The following is a 24,633-nucleotide window of genomic DNA, read 5'->3' on the forward strand; positions in this document are numbered from 1 at the left end:
TTTCGTGACGTATGCATACAACACCGCCACGCAGTCAACCACCGGTTTTACCCCTTTCTTCCTGCTGTATGGGCATGAGCCGTCGTCCACGATGGATACCATTGTGCCATATACTCCTGACGCCTCCGAGTGGATGCCCCTCTCCGAAGTCGCAAAGCATGCGGAGGAATGCCGCCAGTTGGCGCACTCTTTTACCTCGGGATCCCAAGGCCGCCAAAAGCATCGTCACAATAACGATAACAGGCAACACGTTTTTCCGATAGGATCCCTAGTTTGGCTCTGGGTTCCAGGCACACCACCAGGACTGTCGTCAAAATTCCGTACAGAATACCACGGCCCTTATTGCGTCGCCCAGCAAACGTCGCCTGTGAATTACATCGTGGAGCCGCTCAACCCCTCTTCGGACTTGCGCCATCGCGGCCGAGAAACCGTCCACGTCAGCCGCCTGAAGACCTACTACGACCCGCTCCTCTTGTCCTCGCCGTAGGTCGCCAGGGTGGCTCCTCTTTATTCCCGGGGCAATTGTAGCGAACCATGACGGCCGCACCTGATGCCGCATAGGCAGATCACTGACGGAGCGCCGATGAAGACGAGGCGCCGATGAACGACGAAGTGTCGCCGCGCTGCATGAGATTGCTTGATGTTTTGGACTGGCCATCGTCGCTGCCCGCCATCCAGCTCGCCGTTTTGTGTCGCCCGCCGTGAGCTCTTTTTCCTGTCCTATTTGTGCACAAACCCCCTTTCAGTTCTTATTCTGTTAACCAATCACTGATAGTTACAGTGAGTTCCTTTTAGGAGGAACAGTGTTCATACGAATCCTTCAATGAGCTGAATGATTCTAAGATCTGTCTAGTATCTCATAAGTGTGCTGCAGAAAAAAAATTGCGATCACAAATTATTGAACTTAAGCATATTAGTTAATGCAAACTTACAGTTCCATGCAGGTTAGCATTCATTGCACCTAGTGCCAATGAATTTTTATCAATTTGTGTTGCTGCGGGATTTAAGGAAGGACAGTGCAACAGAAAAAGCAACAATCTTAACAAATTTCATGGCGATATCTAGCCTTTTATGTGCAATGCTGTTTCCAGCTTGAGAGCAGTGGTAGATTGTGAGCATTCTTGTGGGCCAGGATCATTCTGCTTTTAAACATAATAGCAGTTTTTTCAGGAACATGAAGATGACAAAAGAGTTATTGTTGCAGGAAAGGTTAATACATGCAACAACTGCATACGGTTAAACCCAGTTTTAGTGAACAGGTAAAAACTTGAAATATAGTTTGAGATAGTCGAAATTCATAATACAAAATTTTGCCAAAAACTCACGCAGGAGAAATGAATTTTAGACATTCAACGATGGCAAATGGGAGAGACTGTTTCCGAATTTTTAGCACTATTTCAAAGCCCTTCGCAGTGATTGCAGAGGCCACAAAAAACCAAGTGCCAAACACTAGTTAGGTTGGCTTCCCCGCACAGCACCACCACCGCATGATGACGGCAGGTCGAACGCCAGCTATGGTGACTTTCCCGGCATTTCATCGGCGTCGCCTGAGAAATGGGACACAAGAACGAAAGCTATCGCCATTTTCACCACCTCCATGACAGTTGATGTGAGCACGGTACGGCTACTGGATGGCTGGAGCCGACCATGCCACTGGTTTCGAGGCACTATTGGCAGATGCAAGAGGTACAAACGAGTGCCTAACACTTGGCTCCCAACTGTTCACACTGCTATATCTTCGATGATGCTGTTGGCAAGTGAGAGATAAAGCGGGAACTGTAGAAGAACGTCAACACTAGAAGAAGAAGCGTGAACACTTGCTGCAATACCACCAGTCACTCATGTAGTGAGGCAAAGCCTGCTGGCCTTCATCCTAGCGGGAACAGCTTGGCACTTGGCAGTTCATTACATTCATTTTATGCCAAAACACATTCGATGTATAAAGTAAACTTTGCATGTATTTATTAAAAATAGTATAAAGTAAACTTTGCATGTATTTATTAAAAATATTTAAGAACAGTTTGATATGCCAACAATTGGTAATATCCGTGTTCGTTATGTCGAGGTTTGATTGTAGTTTGGGATTTCTGAAAGTATTTTGCTTGCAGACTGTTTACCTCGAGTTTCCTTTTTTTTTCTTTTAACCTTCTTTTAAGACAAACTTGAAGTAGAACCTAAATTGTTTTGTTGTAGTGATTAATTCGTTACATATGATACCGCAGCGGTGGCCTAGTGGTTTGAGCATCCGCCTTGCATGCGGGAGGTGCGGGGTTCAATCCCCAGTGCCGCCGGGTGCCCACCAATGATACAATGGGTACAAGCTTTCCCCTGCCTGGTGCTCGGCTTCTTTAGGGTGAAATGCTTGAGAAATGGGTCTCTGACCCCACCTTGTACAATGAAAAACTACCTTGTGTCATTGCGCTCTTTGGCCAAAGCTGCCCTTGCGCCGTAAAAATTCATCATCATCATCAATTCGTTATATATAGGGAATTTCACTGCTTTACCGGAGAAGTTATATATTTTTTCATTGTTATTTTATTATGGACCGTGCGATAATGAAGCTTGGCTGCATATTCAGTGGCACAAAATACAACTATTGCATGTGCTGTCTTCCAGGGCTGTTAATAATTTATCAGGCATCATATTATTATTTTTCACTCTGTCTCTCCATGCCCCATGCCATGTAGGAGCTTCCCGCCTTGTGTGATATTTACTTGCGTAATAAAGGCGCTTCTTTTCCCAACAAATTTTAAGAATCTTGATGGTGCGTTGATTACATATGGCAGTAAATTAGAGCAAATTATATTTTTAGAAACAAAATAATGGGCATAATAATGGACATGATGGGCACATTCATTCTGTGAGTGCATCCATCATGTGAGCAAATATGGTACATTTCGTGCTTAGTGTATGCGTGGTTGTAGTTGTTGGCACTGATTATGCAATGGGGGCTGTGCTTTTCAGCTGGACCAGGTGGAAGAGCTCTTTCTCAACCTGCCGAGCACTCCTGTTGTCCTGAGTGTGGCCACCTATTTCTTCTCCCTCTTGGCCCTCGTCGCTCTCGATCCAGCTGACACAGGCCGCTTGCTTCTTCTAGATGCCAGCCAAGTGGTGCAGGAGGTATCCTCTGTCCACTTGTACCTTTTGTTCACTTTGGTAGCCCCTTTGGCAGCCCCAGGAATTCATAAAAAGGGCCCTTCAAGTAAAAAGATGAGCTGTCTTGGGCTGGAATGCTTTTTGAATTCTAAAAAATTGCTGCGCATAGGCACAGAATGAGACTTTTTCTTTCATCTTATTCTTTCATCCTTCCTTTCAACCATTCTTGTCAAGTTGTCTGGTCATATCCATGCTGATCAAATCACTCACACAATCAAGTTGGAAACGCATGAATTTGCCCAATTTATATGTCTGCTTCTTTTCTTGGCCAAATTTTTATTGCAACGACCTACCCCTTTGGTTCTCTTTGCTTTAAATAGCAGTAGTTATCATGCTGGAGACCAGGTCTAATTTCTATATATATGATTGAATGCCTATACGAAAGGGTGAAGAAGGTAACAATAGTAACAGTCTTGGTGAGTACAGTATTGCAGGCAATATCTGAGGGTTGTGAGCCAATCTTGAACCCATAGCTCTTGCTGTTTTCATTTCTTTTAATTTAAATTCCTTAGAATTCTATCTGGCGTTTATTTCAACAAATCAGGTGCAAGAAAGGAACTCATTTCTTATTAGCATTATTTTGCACGCATGATTTGTGGCTTATTAAACTGTATATATTTTTTCAAGCTAGTTTACCTGGTTAGTGAAGTCAGTGGTCAAAAATTGGTCAAATTTTCAGCCAACACTTTGTAAATTAAATTTTATTACAAAGTAACATTTTCATACAGGCATATCTTATCCACAAAAGTTGCTCAACCAACGTGTGCCTCAGCCCTGTAAAACCCGCTCTGTACACACATAAAGTTTTGCCCCGATATCAGCCAGCAGAAAACAGGCCAAATGTCATCACTTTTTTTCTCTCTGCGTGCAGGCCTCAGGCAAAACTGGTGACGCACTACCCAGAGATGTGCATACCTGCACAAAGCTTGCCTCAAAGTTTTGCCAGCTGCAGGCAGACTTGGCACAGGCTGAGCTGTTGAAAAGGCAAGGTGGAAGCATTGACGTCGAGCGTTTCACCGAGGACAATCGCTACAAGGCAGAGACGATCCTTGGGATGGCTCTGTGAGTGCTACTTCTGGAGACTCGGTAATGAAAAGGATATTTGAGTGGGGAAAAAGCATTAGTACATTGCAAAGAGGTGCCAAAACAGCACGTTGGACTAGTGGTAGCATCGAGTACTACAAAACAGAGTACTTTTATAGTATTTCTGTTCGTCACATAACTTCCTCCGAAGTTTTATATAGGCACGGGAGCAGCCACTGCGATTGAGAGGTGACAAGCTTCCACCCTGCCAGCCACCTCACTGGCACAGCAACAGCAGCATGTGGAAAGAGATATCTGTGCCATGGCTGTGATGAAGAAAAGCAGCTGAAGAATGTTCAGCAAACATTAGAAATGAAATTGTGTGATACAGAATACTAACTTTTTTTTCACATTTGAAGAATGCTTATTTAGACGCAAGTCTTGCACTTCTCTCGTGAATTTATGTGTGTCATGCATTTGTGTTTGTCATGCATTTGTATGGAATTTGTTGCTTTCTGTTAACTTCTGTTTGCCTTTTTCTGCCATAGAACCATGAATGGCACCTTATGACTATTGAAATGTTCCAAACGCACTGATTTTTCAAAATAATTCATTGAGTTACATGAACCAACACATGGTACTCAAAGTGGTTCAAATCCCTCAAGTAATATCCCATACCTGGTTCCTTTGAGGTGTACTCTGAAATAAATAAATAATTAATTAAATAAATAAATAAATAAATAAATAAATAAATAAATAAATAAATAAATATAACTTTTGTGCAGCTTTTCACACTGCCATTGCCTGAAAGGTTTTTCTTTTTCGTGGATTTATAGTGCAGACTGACTTGGCAAGGCATTAGGTGTCCGTGCCACCTGTATCACAGTTTTACGAGTAAGATTTCTTTAATGCTTTTTCATCACTCGCAGAACGGTGGACCAGGAAGCCCTGCAAGCCGCTGTTTCCTTGGCAAGGCGCTATGACATTTCTGTGTGGGACGTATACGCATGCCATCTAGAGTTTCTCTTTTCTGAAGGATGGTAAGGCTTGTGTGCATTGAATATCCTACTGTTCGTTTCTCACGTGTCTTTTCAGTAGATGTTTATTTTTAATTTTTGCATGTTCAATATGTTATGATAAGCTGATTTTTTTTATGAGGTCCTTATTAATGGGGCCCTAAATAGTATGTTGCAGCACAGTGAAGGCTGCTTTCATCGCACTAGTGTCATGTGATAAAATTCTGCAGCCATCCATCTGCAGTGACATAAAGGGCCCCTTGAGGAACGCTTCCCTATTTCCTTGAATCAACAGGATAGAGATTGGTATTTAATCATTAATTCAGTGTGTGGCCATTTATTTTGCGAGATGCAGAACTAAGCTATAGTGCCTGAAAAGTGTTACTAATACCAGCAATTTTTGTGTTCAGAAAATGACTATGACACTCACAACGTTTGATATAAATTGGCCGCCTTTACTGAATCAAACCGGCAGGCCAGATTTGCACTTCAGGGATACAGCATCTCTGTTAGCAGTGACTCCCAAACTTTAATCTTAGAGGACTGTGGCTGCTTCACAGAAATGATGAACGATTAAGCATTTAGATATCTACAAGTTCATTTCAAGTATTTTGTCCTCTGGAATTCACACTCAGCCCTGTTTGTAACGCAAAACTAGAACCATGCCTAAAAAGCCCTCGACCACCCCTAGCTCAGAAGTTTGTGTTACCACACTAATCGTGAAGCATCCTCCAACGAATGAGCTTCCATTAAAGTTAACTGCAGGACTGATTAATAGCGAGGTTACAGCCATCGCAATTAAGCAGTTCCGCCACTCTTTCACTAAGCTGTGCCCGTCCCAAGATGGTTTCTTTCGCTTGCTGGGGCAGTTAGTCTTAGAGGCAAAAGTTCCCTCTCCCCCTCTCTCTTGAATACATTGCAAAGCAATGTTACAACCCTATGTAATGCGTCCCATCTGTGTCGGGACAGGTGTGCATCGAACCCTCCTGCCTCGACATAGCAAATCACAGTAACACACCACACATCGCTCTGTGCAGAAACACAATTGTAACAGCAGAGTTGTAGCAAATGGTAAAGTGCGAACGGAGGATTTAGAATGCACCTTCTGCAGAAACCATGCACACGCCATTGTGATAAATCTGTAACAGAAAAATAAACAAGCAAGTGAAATTACAAAACAATACATGGCCGTCAGAAAAACGCCAAGTGGCTTAATCTCACAACTCACTTGCATTGGATTAGAAGCTATGACCGCAAGGCATCGGCTTCTACAGGTGTGCCATTCTTATGTACTCCTGATCCAGCCGCACAGGTTTAGAAGCCATTGGCTCATGCTCGTGGCTTCCATTCTACTCCCATCAAGTTTTGAGATCGATAAAGAAAGGTGAAGCTGGTGCTCTGGCTTGTTCACGTTTGAAAACAAGGGGTGCAGTGTGCTGCAGAACCCATGTGGCCAGGCGCCATCATCAGTCAGACGGAATGGTCAACCAACCAAACTCTTTAGGCCTGTGCTATAGCGGCAGATGGGCCCATACCACCACTGGCAAAGTAGCAGTGCAGGGAGTAGCAGGGAGTGCAGATGTGCTGTGGTCGGCATCTTTTCCACATTTTGCAGCATGCGCATGGCTCATATTTTGCATTGACTCGTAGCGACCCAAGCTGTACACTGCACTTGATTATATAAAGTGTCCAAACCTGTTTATAAGCCCTTCACTGCAACAATCAACACAGTTTGGCATTTCACGAAGAAAAATTTTATTTGCCATGGACACACATCATGACAGAAGTTTTAATCCTGACGCAGTACTGTGGCTGACATTGAAGAGCGCCTTCACTCCGATGGCATGTTGGAGGAGCTCCTGTCCAACCCAGACTCCCTGAGGGAGAGGCTGCTCAGCCGCGTATACCCATCACTGAATGGATCTGACCATAAAAGCATGGTGTTTTTCTACTGTCTTCTCGACAAATGTGGCAGTGCTCTCCCTGATAACTTGGGGCTTACTCCTCCTGAACACCTCAGGCTTCTGCAAACCCTTCAATCGGCATGCCCAGGTGCGTTTTATTATTTTTGTTTTACTGCCTGCAGGGTTTTTTTGGAACTGGGATAGATAAAGCCTATTTTACAATTGTTGTCTACTTATGGTACAGGGGTTGCAGTTGCAAAGCCAATGTTGCCATTTGCAGCTAAAAGTTAGGACAATAATCCTAATTTTTTTATCATCCCCTCAGCACTGTTCTTGATATGGTCTGTTTCTTTCTGCATGTGAAATCTTTGCTATTGTTCTGACCTTTTTAATGTGGTTGGATCTTGTTCTCTCTTGGTCACAGGAATAGACTACAAGGCATTACTCGAGCCAGGGCAGTCGCCCCTGGTGGTCTTGGATCAGTTTGTGACCAAGGACACTGTTCAGGCCATCTCAGAATTGGCTCCCAGCATTCCTTGTCATGTGAGCATCCTGACATGTTGCATTGCTTTATGGTAGCTACGACTTTCTTCTTCATAGGAATCAGTTATAGCTTTCTGATTGGTGTGTACTCAGAAAAGCTCCTGTGTTTTATATGCATTAGTTTCCTTTTTTTTTTCTCTCTACATAAACACAAAAGCTTCCCTTGAAAAAAGAATTAAGGAACAAAGCATGCAAAACTCCAGCTTCTAAAAAAGCATGCTTGGACTTTGCACAGTTCATACTTTTGATGTCTTACTTTTTATGCTTGTCATAAAAATAGCTACAACTGCTAGTTTCTGTGTTTGGTCTTTTATGGCTATTTTTGTTTGTTTTTTATTTTTGCTCGTTTTGTGAAATCTGTGTACACTGTGAAGCTGGCTGCAGTAAAACCAACCCCCATGCTTTGTGAAGCTGGGCAGTGTACAAAAAAAATATTTTCTTGCCTTATTTTTGTTCTTTTTTTCCCCTACAATGCAGCTCAAATGCATACTAGGACAATGACAGCATGAGAATTACCGAAACTAGCAGGCTGCATCCAAAATTTAGAGTATTGAAGGTAGAAGCAGTAAGAAAAATGAAAATATATTCTTGTTTGTTCACTACAGGCATCCATCAAAGAGTTCTCATGCCTGTTGGCCTTACAGCTAGCCTAGTGCCAGTGAGAAACCCTGCATCACTACGACGACCCGCATTTGGAGAATGCGAAAGCGTTGATGCCTCTTCCACACTTGTCGCCTCTGTTTGCTTCACTATTGTGACGTCTAAGCGCCTTTTTTTGTCATTTTTGTTTTTCAGTATTTTTTCCATTAGTTACTTATCATTTTCTTTTTTACTTTGACATCATTTAACACTTTTTAACCTAGTTTACTCTTTTTAACCTCTTCTTTTTTTTTTAGTTTTATACTCTTTCGACGTCCGAGGCTGTTTTGACGTCCTCCCACTACATTGACGGCCGTGGTTTTTATTCGCCTCTAATTACTCCACATCCACCAAAGCTTTTTTGTTTGAATAATTATTGTTCATTAATCACATTTGAATCTATTTCAAACCTTCATCCGGCTTGGTTACATATTTTTCCACAATTTCCACACCCACGACTGTTTTTCTTCCACCCACTATATCGACGTTCGGGACTATTTTGATGTCTAATTGACTTTTCTGCCTCTATTTAATTAACTGATCACTCCACATCAACCAAATTTGACGTGCATCGACATTTTATCATCCTCTATCACTTGCAATCGTTCTTTTACTCCTAATTCTTCCTCGAATGGCACAAGGGCTGCTGACACGTTTTGCGTCCACTTTTTGCGGACACGAAACCGTGAACATAGTCAAGCAATGCTTTCGCATTAATAACAGCCGTTGTCCTGTTCCTCATTTTTCAGGATGGCAACCAGCTGACGTCCTCCTCCATTTACCGCACATTGGTTTCCAAGCTTTTCCTGTCAAAGGCGGAGCAGAGGGTTCTCACAATGGTAATTTGACTCTGATTAATGAGGTTTGGTGCTGGTCAAATCTTGATATTAAACCTTTTCGAGCCAAACTCAACTGTGAAACAATCATAGCTCAGTGGCCGTGGCATTTGTCTCTTGAGCATGAGGTCAGAGAATTGAATCTCGTCCACAGCAGCTGCATTTTTATGTACGCTCTACGCGAAAATGCCCATGTGTTGCATGATACCTGTACACGTTAGCGAACCCTAGGTAGATGAGATTAAACCAGAACACTCCCCTACAATAGCTCTCTCTGGCTCCTTTAATCCCCACCCCACCCCCATTTTCTCCTCTCATGGGACAATTCAGATGTCCACCCCAACTGAGGCAGCTACTGCGCCTTTCCTGTCTTCATAACTACACACACACATACGTAATGGTTGCTACACCTGCTGAACTTAGCTGAGACAAAAATTGTTGACTTAGGACTAAGTTAATCTTAATTTTGCTCTAAATACTTTTGCTCTGCGGTTGCTTATGATGTTGTAAGATGTGCACTTTGCTCACACCATGCAAGCAGTATGCTTGCAAACAGTGTAAGCCCTTTGTCATTAAACTTTAAAGGGAGGAGCTAAAGCTGCTGCTTAGTGAAGAGTCATTATCTTGGTTGACCAGCTTATATGACATGTGCTGGTCTTGTGCATAGTTGTGTTGTCTTCTGTTCTCACTTTTCAGGCGGAGTGGGCAAAGCACTTTGATGCATGCCGATACTACGTAGACAACTTGTCCCCATCAGATCTTGTCACATTTGCTGAATCAATTGCATTTGACAAGGCATCACTTGAGCGTGTGAGTTTTTCGTAGTCTTTCTTTTCACTTTTTGCCAGATGTACCCTGTGCCCCAACGTAGCCATTGTTATTGAAAGTGAGCTTTACATGTCAGCTTTGAGCTTTGTCAATCTTGATAAGCTAGGTGTACGATGTGCTGCTCTTGATATGCTCAGTGAGCAAAAAGGCATGCATTTACTTCTCGTTGAACCTACGTGCTTTTTCTTTTGACCTGATCAAGGATATTCTACAAGCAGCAACATGAAATTAATGGAGGCTTTGTAAATTGATGTATAGCGAGCTTTCTTTTATTTTATTATGCATGCTCACTTCCTCTAGCTGCTGGCCATTCTTTGCTTTCTCAAACTGAGTGGCCATCGCAAAAAAATAAAAATTGGTGTCAAACTAGGTACCTACGTTTTTCATGGGCATGGAATGCTTATGTCCCCATGAATGTCCCTCTACAGCAATGTTTTGTTATGCAGGTGAGCCGGCGGATACGGCTAGAGGTGCTGAGGCAGTGCCTTAAGATAGCAAAGCAGAATCAAGCAGAGAAGACAGCAAAAGTGTAAGGGGTCCCGTATGCATTCTGTGGACTGCAGTTGTGAATGCTTAGTGTAGGCAGCACTCACAAGAGTTGATAGTGTAGATGTTTGTCAGGTTTGTTCATGCTAAAACAAATTACATTAAACTCCTTGTGCGTCTTCATTTCTACTGCACTTCCACAAAAATGCAAAGAATCAGTAATTGGTACTTGGCTACGTACCATATCTCTGATACATAAGCTACACAATTTGGGAGTTTAGACCCAAAATGTGTCTCCCATTTTCTTCTGTATCTTACAAAAATGAAACGTGTTTGTCGCTTGTATCTGGCTGCATACATTACACATTTTAATAAACCTTACAGCCGAAGCGTTCATCATTAATTTGTTTTTTGTTCTTACTAATACTGGAGCATAACAACACTTTTTGTTTTTAACTGTTACATTTTATGGTTTTTAGCGGCATTGAGGTACATGTTCTCCCATTCTGTTGAATAGGTTTAGTTTTCTGGGCATTCTGTATAGTGGAATTGATCATTGAGTTGAGGCTGATGCAGTGTGTGCTTTTATCTGAGAATGCATCCGGGTGCAAACAACTGTCCCTGCACTGTATCTTTTTTTCCTGTTTCAGAGGGTCCAGGACAGAGTGGAGTGATGCTACAAAAACCCTCCAGGGTTATCTGTCACACTTGCAAAGGATAGAGGATGGAGTCTTAGATGAAGCTGTTGATCCTAGCAATCCCATGGTTGAGAGTTATGCTACCGAGTTTGAACTTTCAAAGGGCATTCCTAAGAATGTGAGTTCAATTCCAATAGCAAATGAGGCACTTGTGTATCGCTGGCAGCTTGCATTTGTCGCCATTGTTTTTTGTGTGTGTTTTTGTCCGGCTGTCTCATATTTTTCTTTTGTACATGTCCCGCTTTTCTCTCACAGTTTGTAATTTTGTGTCCTAAATGTAATAATACATGTTTAAAGGTTGGATAGCTTTTCCAGCGTCACTGTTTTAATCACAAACATTATTGCTTTCATTGGAAGGTTGTATGCACAGTATATACATACATTTGTAAGCATAGTCGTTTGTCCCATGAATTCCAGTGTAGAACACCACAGTCATACTTACTGTTCTCTGGTTGTCAGCCCTGTTTTAAGTGCCTGCAGTGCTGTATTGTCTCATGAAATTGCTGAGGGTGTCAATAACATCAGGACTTAGGGAATGGAAAAGTGTGATAAGCAGGCAAGAACTTGCGGTGTAAAATGGAGTCTAATCCTGTCCAGAATTTCCGATGGCAGAAATATTTCTGAGGCAGTGGTAGAGGCATTGCATATTATTAGCTCTCGTCTGTTCCTTCCACACGCTGCAGTGGCTCAGTGGCTTTGGCATTTGGCTGCTGATCCCGAGGTTGCTGGTTCGATCCCGGACGTCATGACAGTATTTGAAAGCAGGCGAAATTCAGAAATACCCTTGTGCTGCGCAATGTCAGAGCACATTACAGGTATACTGAGGACAGCACCATCCCTTTATTGTTTTAAAAGAAAAACCTATTTTCTGGCAATGTTGGCGTTTATCTGGCAGCAAAAGACTTATTTATCGACGAGAAAATTGGATATGAAAACCTTCCCTCCAGTCATTTCAAACTCATGACATTCTTACCAAAAAAGACAGGTTGTAACTGCTTTGAATTGAATGACAGTGTGGCATAGCCTCCGGGATTCGTGCCCCAAAAGTCAGTGTAGACGCTTGTGAAATCGGCCAGTAGTGGCACCACCTGTATTTCGTTTTAAAGCGAAAGTTTTGCTATGCCAGCCAGCGAGCCATTTCGGCTCGTCGCGCACTTCAGCCGTATGCCATGGCCGACGAACGTCCTTGAGCCGCCGTTGCCTAGCAACGCCGCAGCCACACTCCAACAGATGGCGGCACCGTCTAAGCCGTCGACGCTCACTCCACCAGGTGTGCTCCACTGGGGTGGAGGGAGAGGAGGTGTCACCTCGCGGGGGGTAAATATATATGCGCTTCGACTCAGTGTATTTTAGTCGTTATGGAGGACGCGAAAGAGATGCAACAATGACAGAACGAAGCGAGGAAGAGACAATGCACTCAAGAGACGCCAGAAGAATGCACCGCACGACTTGAGAAGCGTCGTAACGAAGATGCGGCTAGAAGAAGTCGTGCCACATCCCGAGTGACTCTTCAACTGCGGAAGAGGCCGGTTTGAGTTCTCGAGAGCGTCGGAATGAGACGCAGCATACACGACATGCCGAGGAAACGAAGCTTTCGCAATTCAACTAGGGTTAACCAGAGCTAAACCACAGCCAATTTTTTTGGTCTCTTCTAGCTTACAAAACCTCCATTCTCAGTGAGAGTGGTCTCTTTGTGATCAGAACGCAGTACTCTATTGATACAGATCGACTTCTATTTGCTATCAGTTTCTCTTTAAAGAACCCCAGGTGGTCTAAATTAATCCAGAGCCCTCTACTAGCGCATCCCCCATAACCCATGTGTCATTTCAGGGCGTTAACTTTACAGTTTACAATTTTCTGTTCTTTCCTGTGTTTCATCAATGTGTCATTTTTTGTTGCAGTTGGAGGCCATGCTGCTGAGGTGTGCAATGTCGGAAACTATGCCAGGTCTGCTTCAGTCTCTGCTTTCCTGTTGCCCACCGAACACAGTAGACAAGCAGCCCACTGATATTTATTCAGACGCCATCTTGCTTGCTTCAGAGCAGCTCAGGTAGGAGTCTTCTGTTGGGCACACCATGATGCTGCCTTGAGGCAGCTGTCAGTGGCCATATGGGAAAACTGCGTATCCCAGCTGTTACAGCCATCTGTGTGCATTTTTTAAGCATCATGTACTTTATCACAGTGTTGTGCAGCTTTCCCAATTTAAGTTTTAGGAAATTATTTCACAATCCCTGCAGCTGATTAAGTTATGCTAAATGAAGGTTTAAAAAGTAGTAGACAGCAATGAAATCTCCACACTTAATTAAGTTTCAAGCGTTGTCAAAAATATCGTCACACAAAATTCTGGTTCTTCTAATGTTTGTGTTGGTACCTGCATGGGAGAGTCGGTAAAATGCCTTGTTGCATGTATGCTATTTGATTTCAGTGCATGTTAAAGAACCCCAGGAGGTATAAATTCATTCAGGGCCCTCCACAGTGGCGGCCCTCGTAGTCTACACACCGATTTTGAACAGGAAAGGGGGACGCAGCTTTCAACTGTCTTATATTTTGATAGATTTTGATCAAACTTTTTTCATGTAATTAATGCTTTAAAACTTAAAAGAGCATAAAATTTTGGCATTTTATTTGGAAAACTATTTTTATACAAATATTTTGTCTTCTGCACCTTGTGAAATTCCTGCAGATTGGACATTATGTTAGAAGACTGGTTCAACATCCACTGCATTCTGAATGCACGCTATATGTAATGACATTCTTTGATCTTTTCCCCCATGACAAAAATTTTTTGTTTTCATTTTTTTCAACATAGACATGTTTAAACTGTAGGCCAGTTTCAAAGCGAACCATCTGACAGATTCAGTTCCAGGACTCTGCAAGAATAAGAAAAAGGTACATTAGTGGTAAGAAATAAAGAAAAATGAAAATAAACAGTACTAGACAAAATTTTAATCTAGTTTTTAGCTCTATTGTGAGCTGCATCTAATCAGAAGATTGCTAGCGAATTTCATAGCCATAGCTTTTGTTACAACTACTCAACAACCAATTTTTTAAGAATATTTTCAAGGTCTCACCCTACCGTAATTCACACAGTGCAAGCACGACAGTCTTTAATTTCACTCCCATCAAATGTGACCGCCGACCTCGGCTTCAGCTGCCCAATGCCATAGCCAATGAGCCACCACAGCAGCTCCAAAGCAGTGAAGCTGCATTGCTTTTAGGTCATACAGTGTATGCAACATTGCTGTGCAGTTATGATTTGCTCTGAGACAAGCAGCTGGCAGATGCTTAGAAAATTTCTGGGCCAAGGTGGTAGGTGCAGCATGCATGCAAAATTATCACAGTGACAAAGCAGTCAGGGCTTTTCAGATTATTTTAAATATGGCTTGGCAGAAGGCACATAACCCTGGATGGGAAAATACAGAGCTAACAATTGGTGCTTGCTTCCCTGCAGCCATGCCCGGAAAGATTCGGTATACTTTTAAATTCTTTCTCATGCCCTCATTTTCAACGTAAAAGTTTGTGATAGCTCAGATTGGGTAATGCCATCTAACTAGCTTGTGTCACGCTTCGGGCATCTGTGAAGGGCTGAACTACAAAGTGTGTCTGAGGACCATGCTTGTGTCCTCTTGTGAGTTAAAGTGTGCACATCTCGCTTTTATTTTTCAATAGAAACCCAGAAAATCGTCTGCATGATGTCTTTGATGTGATGACACCTGAAGAAGTTCTGGAGCGAATCCTTCGGCAAGTCCTTGAGGAGAGGCAAGTACGCCTGTCATGGTGGCTCAGTAGAAAAAGTGCTTGCTCAATGAAGTTCATAGCAAAAAGTTCAGAGCTGCATTATTTAGCGTCGGTCGAAAGCAAAACGCTTATGGCCTTTCGCGCTGGATGTGCTAAAAAGTTACAGCAGCATTTCTGCCATCTTCACAAAGAATGGGAAAACTGTCCTTTTAAGGTTGTGTTCAGTACACAACTGTGCTTTATATTCATTTGCCTTTGTTCTGTGATTGGCTCTTGTAACAGCCGATGGCAGTGACTGTTAGTGGATGTGATACTGTCTGCATGCATGTAATTGGTGACTTTCGTGTGCCCTGTGATGTGGGATGCCACTTTATCGTGACAGCTGGAAAGTTTACTTTGATTGTAGTTATCTGTTTGAACTCATGTCAACAAGCCCTGTTTAGTTTTGCCCCTACCTGTTTATATTTCTTTTCTTCTTGTATTAGTCACAACTGTTTGTTCACTTTCACATCAGAGAGATAAGTAGCAGTCTTTAAAAATGGAATTGTTGGCGATATACATACCACTGGTTCTGCTGAAAAAAAAGTGTGTGCTATCTCTGGCTTGAAAACACAAAGAGAAGATGTGCACAGAAGGTGCTGCTGTTAAAGGGACCATGAAATCGTGTATACTGAGGTTAGGAAAATGTACGAGCGATCGGCATTTCATCACTCGTCACCGCACCGGAAAAATTTTTGAGCTACCTCCATCAATACCGAAAATATCGGCGATTAAATGTGATGCTCTTCCTTGTTCCCCTCGACTCATACATGCCGACGCACCATAAAAAAATAAGGAATGTTAACAGGTCAGGATAGGCTTATCTGTTACCTAAAAGCATGAATACGGTCCACCAATGCTAGCAGCACACTTCCTGCAGCGACTTGTTGCCCGCCTACATACTAGCAGTGTAATGCTCGCTGGGTATCGCTACGTCTAACTCACTTCACATTGAAGACACAGCAGATGGCACTTTGAGAGAAGCCACCACCAATCGCAAGAGATAATTCTGTTACTGGTACCCTATAAATGCAATAACGTCTCAATTAAAATCAGGGTGCAGTTGGTTTCTGCTCCGCTTCAGCAGCAAAGCGGACCACACGAGAGCCGCCACAAGCCTTTAGGCTGGCTTCACCACATTACAACCGGTGCATCGAACACCGGCTTCCCCACATGAGAGCAGCATCGCGTTTTAAACAAGCACACTAGACCGAACGCCACCTTCAAACTCACCCTGGTTTCTTCTTCACATGGTTTTACAGCACTAGCACTGCCATCAGGTGCCCAAGGACGCACATCCGACCATCCACATTAGAAGCGCCACTTGCAGGAGCTGTGCGCAGTTCACTAGATCGAATGTTCCGCTGAACAGGAATTCAATAAATGAGAACAACACTGCCATACATTAGCATGAAATTTTCAAAAGGATGTTCTGAGTGTTCAATATAAGCAATAATTCGATATACCTGGGTTCGATATATCCGGGATCGACAGTAATTAGATTGCTCAACTATTTTCCCACACTTATTATCACCACCATAAAAAAAAAAAACATTCCCCAATGCTTTCCTTGATTTCAGTGACTGTTGACTTCTTTCATACATGTGCCTTAAATCCTTTTTATTTCCAACCCTCTCTTCTCTTTTGCATTGTTGGCTGTCTTGTAATACTATGCGTTACTCATGTGTATGAAAGTGCATTTTCACTCTTGTTGCTGTAGCGTACTGCTGAAATGTTAGGTTTAATTTTTGCAATTTGAGGGAAATTCTTCCCTTTTGTGTCACCTTTTCTTTTTTCTTTTCCTTCTTTTATCTTTTTTATTCTGTTGTAAACATGCGAAACACTGCCACATCCACATTCATCCTCCTCTTACTGCAGTCTTAAAGAATTGCTCTGTTTAACTTTCTTTTTATGCATTGTCAACGGTAATCTTCAATAAGACTCATGTTTTGAAGCATGCTCTCTATTTCTTTTTTCTTGCCTCACAGCGAAGATGTGTTTGTTGGTGACATGGTACTTGACTTGCTTCGGCCATTCTGCCTAGACAGCAGCGTTGCGATCCATGTGCGACTCAAGGTGTTGGAGATACTCGAGAAGGTAGCACTGCTCGCTGTTCTGCATCATGGTGAACTACAGCTGTATTCAGGCTTAGCTTTTCTTTTTTGTATAATTTTCTTGTTATATTACTTAGTCTGTGTGAATTTCACTCCTCCTCTAGGCACCTGACTATACATACGACTGACTGAGCTGTATCACTGCAAATCTTTGTGATGTTTGTTTTCTCATCTTCCTTGGTCAGATGTCACACGGCTGGGATGATAGCACGAACACCGATCTGGACAGCAGACAACATGCGCGTTAAACTTTGAACTGTTTGTTGGGCGAACTCATGCCCGCAAACAGAAACAGTCTGGCAGCAGCAATAACTGCAAGTGTGCTTGGTGGTTGTCGAAGATCACAGTCAGCGTGGCTCTCAGCCACATTGAATTTAAATGTCATGACGAACCATTGAGATAAGGCACATGTAATACCTGCTACAATTTCAAACATTGTAGAAACAGTTCTGTGTGGCTACAATCGTTTTGGAGAAATTTGGTCGCCTGTTGTGTGACAAATTAAATGATAAGGCGTGTGCCTCAGCTTTGACAAGGAATGTGAAAAAAACAAACAGTACGAAGCTGGGCATCAATATTTCACCTAGATAGATGTACTATAGTGTTTTTAATTTATTTGTTTCTCAGTGTTCATACAGCAGCTTTAAATCTACTTTTTTTTTTCCTTCGGCATAGAAGACTGTGAATGATCTGGCCCATTTAAATGGCTTAAATAGTGGAAACTGTGTATTGGGCTTTAACCTTTGACTGTAGGGGCACCATTGGTCATGTAGCAATATTGCATGGTGTGAGTGAACTGCTTGGGAACCTAGGCATAATTTGACTTTTGCACCTGAGATTGGTCAGTTCTGTGATGCCAGCTTACGTTCACCTCTACCTTCTTTTTCTCTGACTCTAGGTGTCTAAAGACGTAAGCATTTGTGTTGAATTTTGATATGCTTGTAAAGTGCTCTCAAATGCAATGAGTGCTAATTTTACTATAACATCACTGTGTGCACTATGCTTTCAGAGACATTTACACGTGCGTATGCTGTATTTTGCAAATCTTTCAGAGTGTGTCACTGAGCAGTGAAGATGAGAATCTCTTACTCCTCCTTCAAGTACAGACATTGATCTGGTCTGAATGGCCAGACTACGAGGTAGGTTGTGTGAAGATGTCACGTTTACTGCATTTTTGGTCATTCGCCCTCTGCATCAGTGTCTATAAAAAATGCAGCCTGTGGAAACGGGAACTTGTGTCAACCTCAGTGTCACTTGATCTCTACCTCAGTTTTCATGGTTCAAGATGCTACGTTAGTTGTACAGAATCATTACAATTCATGAAAAGCAGAGGGAAAAAAAATCAGATTTGTGAATATAAAAAATAAATGCCATTTATTTTTTATTTTCCAAAATGTATACGTTGGGCTACAAGGGACATCATTATAGTGGGTTGAAGAACGATTTTTACCTTCTAGATCTCTAGCTTTCTCTGAGCAGGAATTTCAAGAGAAATACTAAGTTTTGTTGTGCAGCGTCGGGCAAACGCCCAGTTGGAAACAAGGGTCTTGCTTTGCTTTTGCTTGGTAAAAAAACGATCTGTACTGTTGACTTTTTTTAAAGAGTAAAATAAATAGAGTCACCTACTGACTTTTCGGACTGTGCGGTATCTAGTAAATGGTCCGAATAATCTAACAGTCCAGAAAATCCGTGAACTTAAAAAAAAATCACTTTTCTGCGAAAAGCTGGCTTCAAAAATCATAAACTTCGCCGCTCCCCACGTTGCTTGTAAGTGATGTTAGACTGTATCTCAGCCACAGTCATGCTTTCGTCATGTCCGCACCACACCATCTGATGGCACAATTCCAGACAGTGCGACGGGGCCGCAGGTCACGCCGCAAACGAATGCACGCGCCGCACGAAGTGAACAGTCTGTTTTTACATGGGCAGCGACGCTTGCGAAGACCGGCAGAGGTAACCCACTAGAAGAAGCGAGTGAAAGAGAGCGCGGACCCCCCCCCCCCCCCCCCCATCTGCTCTGCACCGCGTGTGGCATTGTCCAAGCCACAGCGGATGCTGCAGTTGTCCCATTTTCGAAGCATTTGTGACAGCGATGCCCACTGGAGTCCGTATCAGGCCGAAAAAATTAATTGTCGGACGGAAAACGATCTTCACAGTTTTGCTGGCAACCATTTTAGTTCAAAAAATGTACTTCTTGGATTCCACAGAGTCCAAAATATCGATCATGAGTATGTACCTGTTCCTATGGGGTGCCTCAGTTCTTCAATGCATTCCGAAATATCACTCAAGTCTGAATTATTGGAGACCATAAAATTACTCGGCTACTGTAATATAGGTTAATTCGTAATGAACGAAGGGGCAGCGCTTCATCGCAGGTGAAAAAAATCTCTTGGCTTCTGAACTGTACCCCGCATGCACAAGAGAGAAGAGAGTGTAGCATTTCTCTGTGCCTTCCCCAATCTTCATACGTATTGATGTTTGTTTTTTCTCCTTCATTGAGCCCATCCTTTCACCGTTAGTGTCATGATTTCATGCTTGAAGGCAACTTGAATGTGCTCTAGTGAAGATGTCAATTTATGGTGCATGTGTGATTGACGGAAACTGTACTAGCTGTATATGTATTTTTTTGCATAATACTTGGTGTGTTTTTGTATTTTCTTGAAGCTGGACGAATGCACCACACTAGATGCTGACACCAGGCAGGCCATGTTTGATGAACTTCTCCAACGCTGCAGCACAGTGTCTGGCTTCGTTGTCCTTGGCAAACTGCTTCAGTGTGGTGACCCTTTGGAATCTACTTCACAAACGTATGAATCCTCACTCATTGCTCTCTTTTAGCTTTTTAGTGTTATTATTTTTTCATTCTGTTGCTTCTTTTGTAAAAGCTGTGTTTACTGTTAATGTGGAGAACACATTTTAAAAGCTGCTTGAATGATACATTCTTTCATAACAGCAGCCTTCTGTACCTGAGTAGAGCACTTTGACACTGTGATAAAATGCTGACTCATAAACTTTTGTTATGTTCTTGTGATCACAGATGATGCTCTTTTTTCTGACTGGCTTCGTTCGATCTATACAGTAGTTTCTGATGCAAGTTGGTGTTGCTGCCAAATGACAACATTTGATATAGTCAGTGAACACAAAAGAGTGCCCAACTTTTTATGGAAGGTGATTAGACGCGTTTCTGGTTCACCTATTTCTAATGGCTCAACATCACTAATATCTAACAGCTCTATAACATATTTCTGACAGTGTGGGTGCAGAATATAATAGGCACAGAACTATTCTAAATTTAGCTTTTTCTGGCTAGCAAAAAGCAGCACTTTAGTCCACATTTCATTATCTAGCCATTTGGCTTTGTATGGAGGGGACACATTCTGAAGCAGTCGCTTTCACTGGCATGTTGGCTTTCACTGGCATGTTTGCATGAGGCATCATTTGACATAAGTATTTTGTAACTTATGTTGCTTAATGTTTGCCTTGCATTTTGATGGAGGCAAAATGCTAGAGGCCAGTGTGCTGTGCGATGTCAGTGCACGGTAAAGGACCCCAGGTGGTCAAAATTATCTGGAGCTCTCCACTACGGCACCCCTCTGTGAGGGGAAGGACTGCAGGTTAGATTAACGCACATTAAACGAAAGAAGAAATAGACCACGCGGAATGTGGAAAAAAAGAAGCTCTAATGCAAGCCTTAAGAGGAAAGGTTTCACGAACACATGAACAGGAAAGCAAACAAACAAAGACAACACTCGCGGAAGACAAGCGAGAGTTTGAGGAAAAAAAAGAAAGGTTCACTCAGTGTTCAGCGAACTTGTGAGCTTGGTAGATGGTGCGTCGGGCGAGGATATGTGGTGGGGCGTCGGCTCAGTCTATGGGCTCCAGTCGAGGCCCTGATGGAACACAGGCATGGCCCCCAGGTCAGGTAGCCCGGGTAAGCAGCGGTAGAGACAAAGGCAGCCCGTGCTCTGAGGCTGCCGGACAGGAGGGGAACAGCTGCGCCTGGGTCTGGTGGCTCAGGCTCTCGACAGCGGCTGTCCAGGTCTGGTAGCCCAGACGTCTGCGGCTGAGGCCCAAGCCTGGAAACTCGGGGAGCCAGCAGATCTCGAACACGTCCGTTGCCGACTGCGTTCCTCCTGTTCTCTCCCGCACACGCTCTTCGCCACGTTCCACTTCCGCTTTTTCTTCTCGAGCGCCTTCGCCAGCCGCAGTGTGGCGCAAGTTCCTTACATCCTCATAGCCTCAGTCGCTTTAGGACGTTAATCCCCATAAACTGTTAACCATAATTTTTGCCTGTGTGTGCACATGGTTTGGTTTTTTTGCTTGCGCAGTGTCCGTGTTTGACATTGGATGCGGTCTGGAAGGCTTCTGTAAACATGTCAAACAGGCTGCACTTGTGATAAGAATGTTGTTCTTTGCCCTAAACACCTACATGTGAGCATTCTTGGCTTGCAGAGAGGTTATTAAATTTTCATTCACTATGTGCAGTCCTCCGGGTTGATATGTGTGTAGTGAAACATATATCCCTGACAGTAATTATTCACCACTGCAATCCTTGCTTAGAATAGACTTTCTTTTTTTTCATCTTTCACATCCAAATTGGCAGACTGGTACACTGAGCAGAAAAAGGGTAACTTAGTTTTAAAGATGCACATATTGTCTGATTTTTGCTGTGATCTTAACCCACAACTTAGCCAGTGACCAGCGGCCAAACACAGCCGAAAATAGGAGATGGTCTTGTCGCAATATTCTTCATAATAAGGGAGTATTAACTCATTAGTATCCACCCAAGTGCGGCCATACGGCTACAAAGGAAAGCTATACAGCTTTCACGGAAATTTTATAGTTGAAGAATAATAGGGGAGTAATAGCTGCGCTTAAGTGGATGCTAATGAGTAATTACACCTATAAAAGAAACCTACTCCACCTTGGGGGATTCCCCTAATCATTGGACCACACATGAATGCACGTTGTTTACAAGAAAGAGTTCCAATTTGTGCCTTGCGTGGCTGCTTTCAAATGAACGTACTTTCCTGCCGCTAATTCTAGATTGCCTGCTACTATATGGCTTTTTAGGGATACAGAGACAAATCCTTGGACTCGGTTGATAGGCCAACTGCTCCTTATATGTGATGGAAAGTCAGCCCTGGATGCTGCTGAGAGACTGTTCTTGGACGCCATCAAGAACTGTAACCTCAATTTAGTAGTGAGTATCTGTGCGTTATTGTTGCGTGTAACACTGCCAATTATTTCAGCATAAAACTTCAGTTACTATGCACTGCAGCAGATTTTTTATTAAGTTGAAACTGACATTCAATGCAGTTAACCAATGCTGTGTATAAGCACACAAAGCTAAATGCACTATTATTAATAGCACTGCAGTTAATTTATTCAGTAAAATATAATAAGGCAACATTCACACTAGCGGTCTTTAAAGCATTTGCTTAAAAATCGGGGCGTTCGAATATGCAATATTTCAAAAATGAATGGAATATGTTTGTTATTCAGTTCATATTCGATTCAAAAAATTTATATTAGAGAATTTTGGAGTGTAATAGAAAATTTCCGAATATTCGGCCGTGATCGAATACCGCGCCAACCTTCATAAATCGAACTGTGGCAAAAGCCACACTATCTAGGCAGATGATCTGAACGAAGATCATGTACAAGGTGTCAGGAAAGCAGCACAAATGCATCCTTCTAGTCTTCTTTGTCCATTTACAATGTGGACAGGTCATATTCGGGCTCTACGTAGGCTTGGACCTCATGCCAAGATCCACAAATAGGCTTTCCTACATATTGCAAGTGATGAGAACAAGATGGCCTACCACCTGCTTTGAACAATCACAATGCGAAAGTGTCCAGTTTCTTGTTTGTTTGATTCTTCCATAATGTGTTACATACCTAATGCCCACACCCATGGCACCTGTCGCCTTCGCAGCTTTTCTAGCATGAGCTCCGCTGCAACATTTTCGTCAGCTGTGATATGCAGAAAAGCCCACTTGCGTAATATTGTGTGAGGCGTCTGAAGGGGGTGGGGCAAAGTCGAGGTGTCACCGGCATGGTAAGCGATCAACTAAAAATCCCACCTGTTGCATAGTGCATTGTAACCCGCACAACTCTGACATGCATGTAGCGGCAATGATAGGAGAGCCCTTGTCAACAGGACAAAAAATAGCCTGGCTGCATTGTTTCGGTTTCTCAGCTTTGCTGCCAGCCCGCGGCAACAGCAGCTGTCACCCGCACATTCGCCAGCCCTTCGAGCTCATCTGCATGCTCACCACTTTCAGACACTAGCTGGTGCATCGCTTGACATTTTGTTATTTTCTTCTTTAAAGCAGTACCACCATTCCAACACCAGTGTGCATTCCCTTCACTTACATTCACTTACGGCACACCAAAACTGCGTGCTTGTGCGATGGAGCCTCCTCACGAATTTTCAGATTTCAAATTTTCGGCATTTTTTTTTCTCGGGGAGTGGGGCTTTAGTTGACACTTATTCAGTGGGACAGAAATCGAAATATCACCTATTGGTTACCACACCTACTGCGTTATTGTGGACTTCCCTCAGCAGATTGCATGAGCAACTTCTTTGATAAGATTTCCTGTCAATGTAGAGACTGAGACTGGCATGCTGAAACAGCTGAATTTTATACCTTTAAAATCATTTTAATTGAAAGCAAATTTTTAAAGTAAAATTTTTAAAGTGTGTCAAAATTTAACTCATTGGCTAGTCAAGTCTTCCACAAAAAAAAATATTTGTTCTTACTTGACTGGCTCAACTTCAAATAACACACTTTTGGTTCATCTTCATTCGTATGAAATTCTCTTGATAAAAAATAGTTGTTTTAAATCATTCGCATGTATATTTTGTCAGTTTGTTTTGTGCGTTCACATGCACTAAGCTATTTGTTTCTTATTTGTCATCAGCTGTTCAAAAGTGCACTTATTTTTCTTTATTTGTTGCAGTGTTGCCGTCATATTTTTGGCGAGCTTCAGAAGAAAAACAGCTTGATACACATACTTAGGTCATTTCTTCAAACTGACCATGCACAGCTTCATAATGATGCAATAGCAATACTCAGGGTTGTTGACCAGGTGAGTAACCCTATATGTGTTATTGTTGTAGTCAAGTTGTTGCTCAAATTTTTTTAAGAAAGCATGACATATTTCAACAACTTACCTCACACTTCTGCATGTCACGTGAAGTTATATTTTTTAGGTAATTTTTTCCCTTAAATGTGTGATGTCACAAATAAACAACCAAATTCTATTTGCATAATAATCACATGTTCAAATGCACACCATTTTGCTTGTCATATAACAGAGATATAACAAGTTGAGACTATTGATTCACTGGTAGTAGCATTGTAGCGGCAGGCATATGTGCATATGCGGAATTTAATTTTCGTTCAGAAGAAGCTGAACCTCTGTTCAAGATGTCATTGCGTACATCCGACAGTTGTGTTGTACAGGAGAAACATTTGTACATTTGGCTTTGCATATCTGACATTGATACTTCAATTATTGCGCAAGGTTATTGCATCATCAGTGCTTAGTATTACTGAGCCTTTGTAGATTACTGCATTCTTATTACTCCTTGCGGTTTTTTCACT

At 42.5% G+C, this 24,633-nt stretch overlaps 1 protein-coding gene across 2 annotated transcripts in view; it reads left to right on the forward strand.

Moving 5' to 3' along the window:
* LOC144126004 (NBAS subunit of NRZ tethering complex-like) overlaps nt 1–24,633 on the forward strand; it is an 87,461-nt gene that overhangs the window by 62,438 nt on the left and 390 nt on the right. For both annotated transcript variants that reach the window (XM_077659867.1, XM_077659868.1), the window contains exons 41-56: nt 2,965–3,120; nt 4,028–4,218; nt 5,109–5,219; nt 7,000–7,247; nt 7,524–7,642; nt 9,031–9,120; nt 9,814–9,927; nt 10,392–10,474; nt 11,082–11,247; nt 13,031–13,179; nt 14,799–14,888; nt 16,895–17,003; nt 18,073–18,159; nt 19,685–19,827; nt 22,094–22,223; nt 23,987–24,115. In XM_077659867.1, the coding sequence (XP_077515993.1) occupies nt 2,965–3,120; nt 4,028–4,218; nt 5,109–5,219; nt 7,000–7,247; nt 7,524–7,642; nt 9,031–9,120; nt 9,814–9,927; nt 10,392–10,474; nt 11,082–11,247; nt 13,031–13,179; nt 14,799–14,888; nt 16,895–17,003; nt 18,073–18,159; nt 19,685–19,827; nt 22,094–22,223; nt 23,987–24,115 (2,115 nt within the window). The remainder of the gene's footprint in view (nt 1–2,964; nt 3,121–4,027; nt 4,219–5,108; nt 5,220–6,999; nt 7,248–7,523; nt 7,643–9,030; nt 9,121–9,813; nt 9,928–10,391; nt 10,475–11,081; nt 11,248–13,030; nt 13,180–14,798; nt 14,889–16,894; nt 17,004–18,072; nt 18,160–19,684; nt 19,828–22,093; nt 22,224–23,986; nt 24,116–24,633) is intronic.

The sequence above is a fragment of the Amblyomma americanum genome, chromosome 3, assembly GCF_052857255.1.
Source record: "Amblyomma americanum isolate KBUSLIRL-KWMA chromosome 3, ASM5285725v1, whole genome shotgun sequence".
NCBI lineage: Eukaryota > Metazoa > Arthropoda > Arachnida > Ixodida > Ixodidae > Amblyomma > Amblyomma americanum.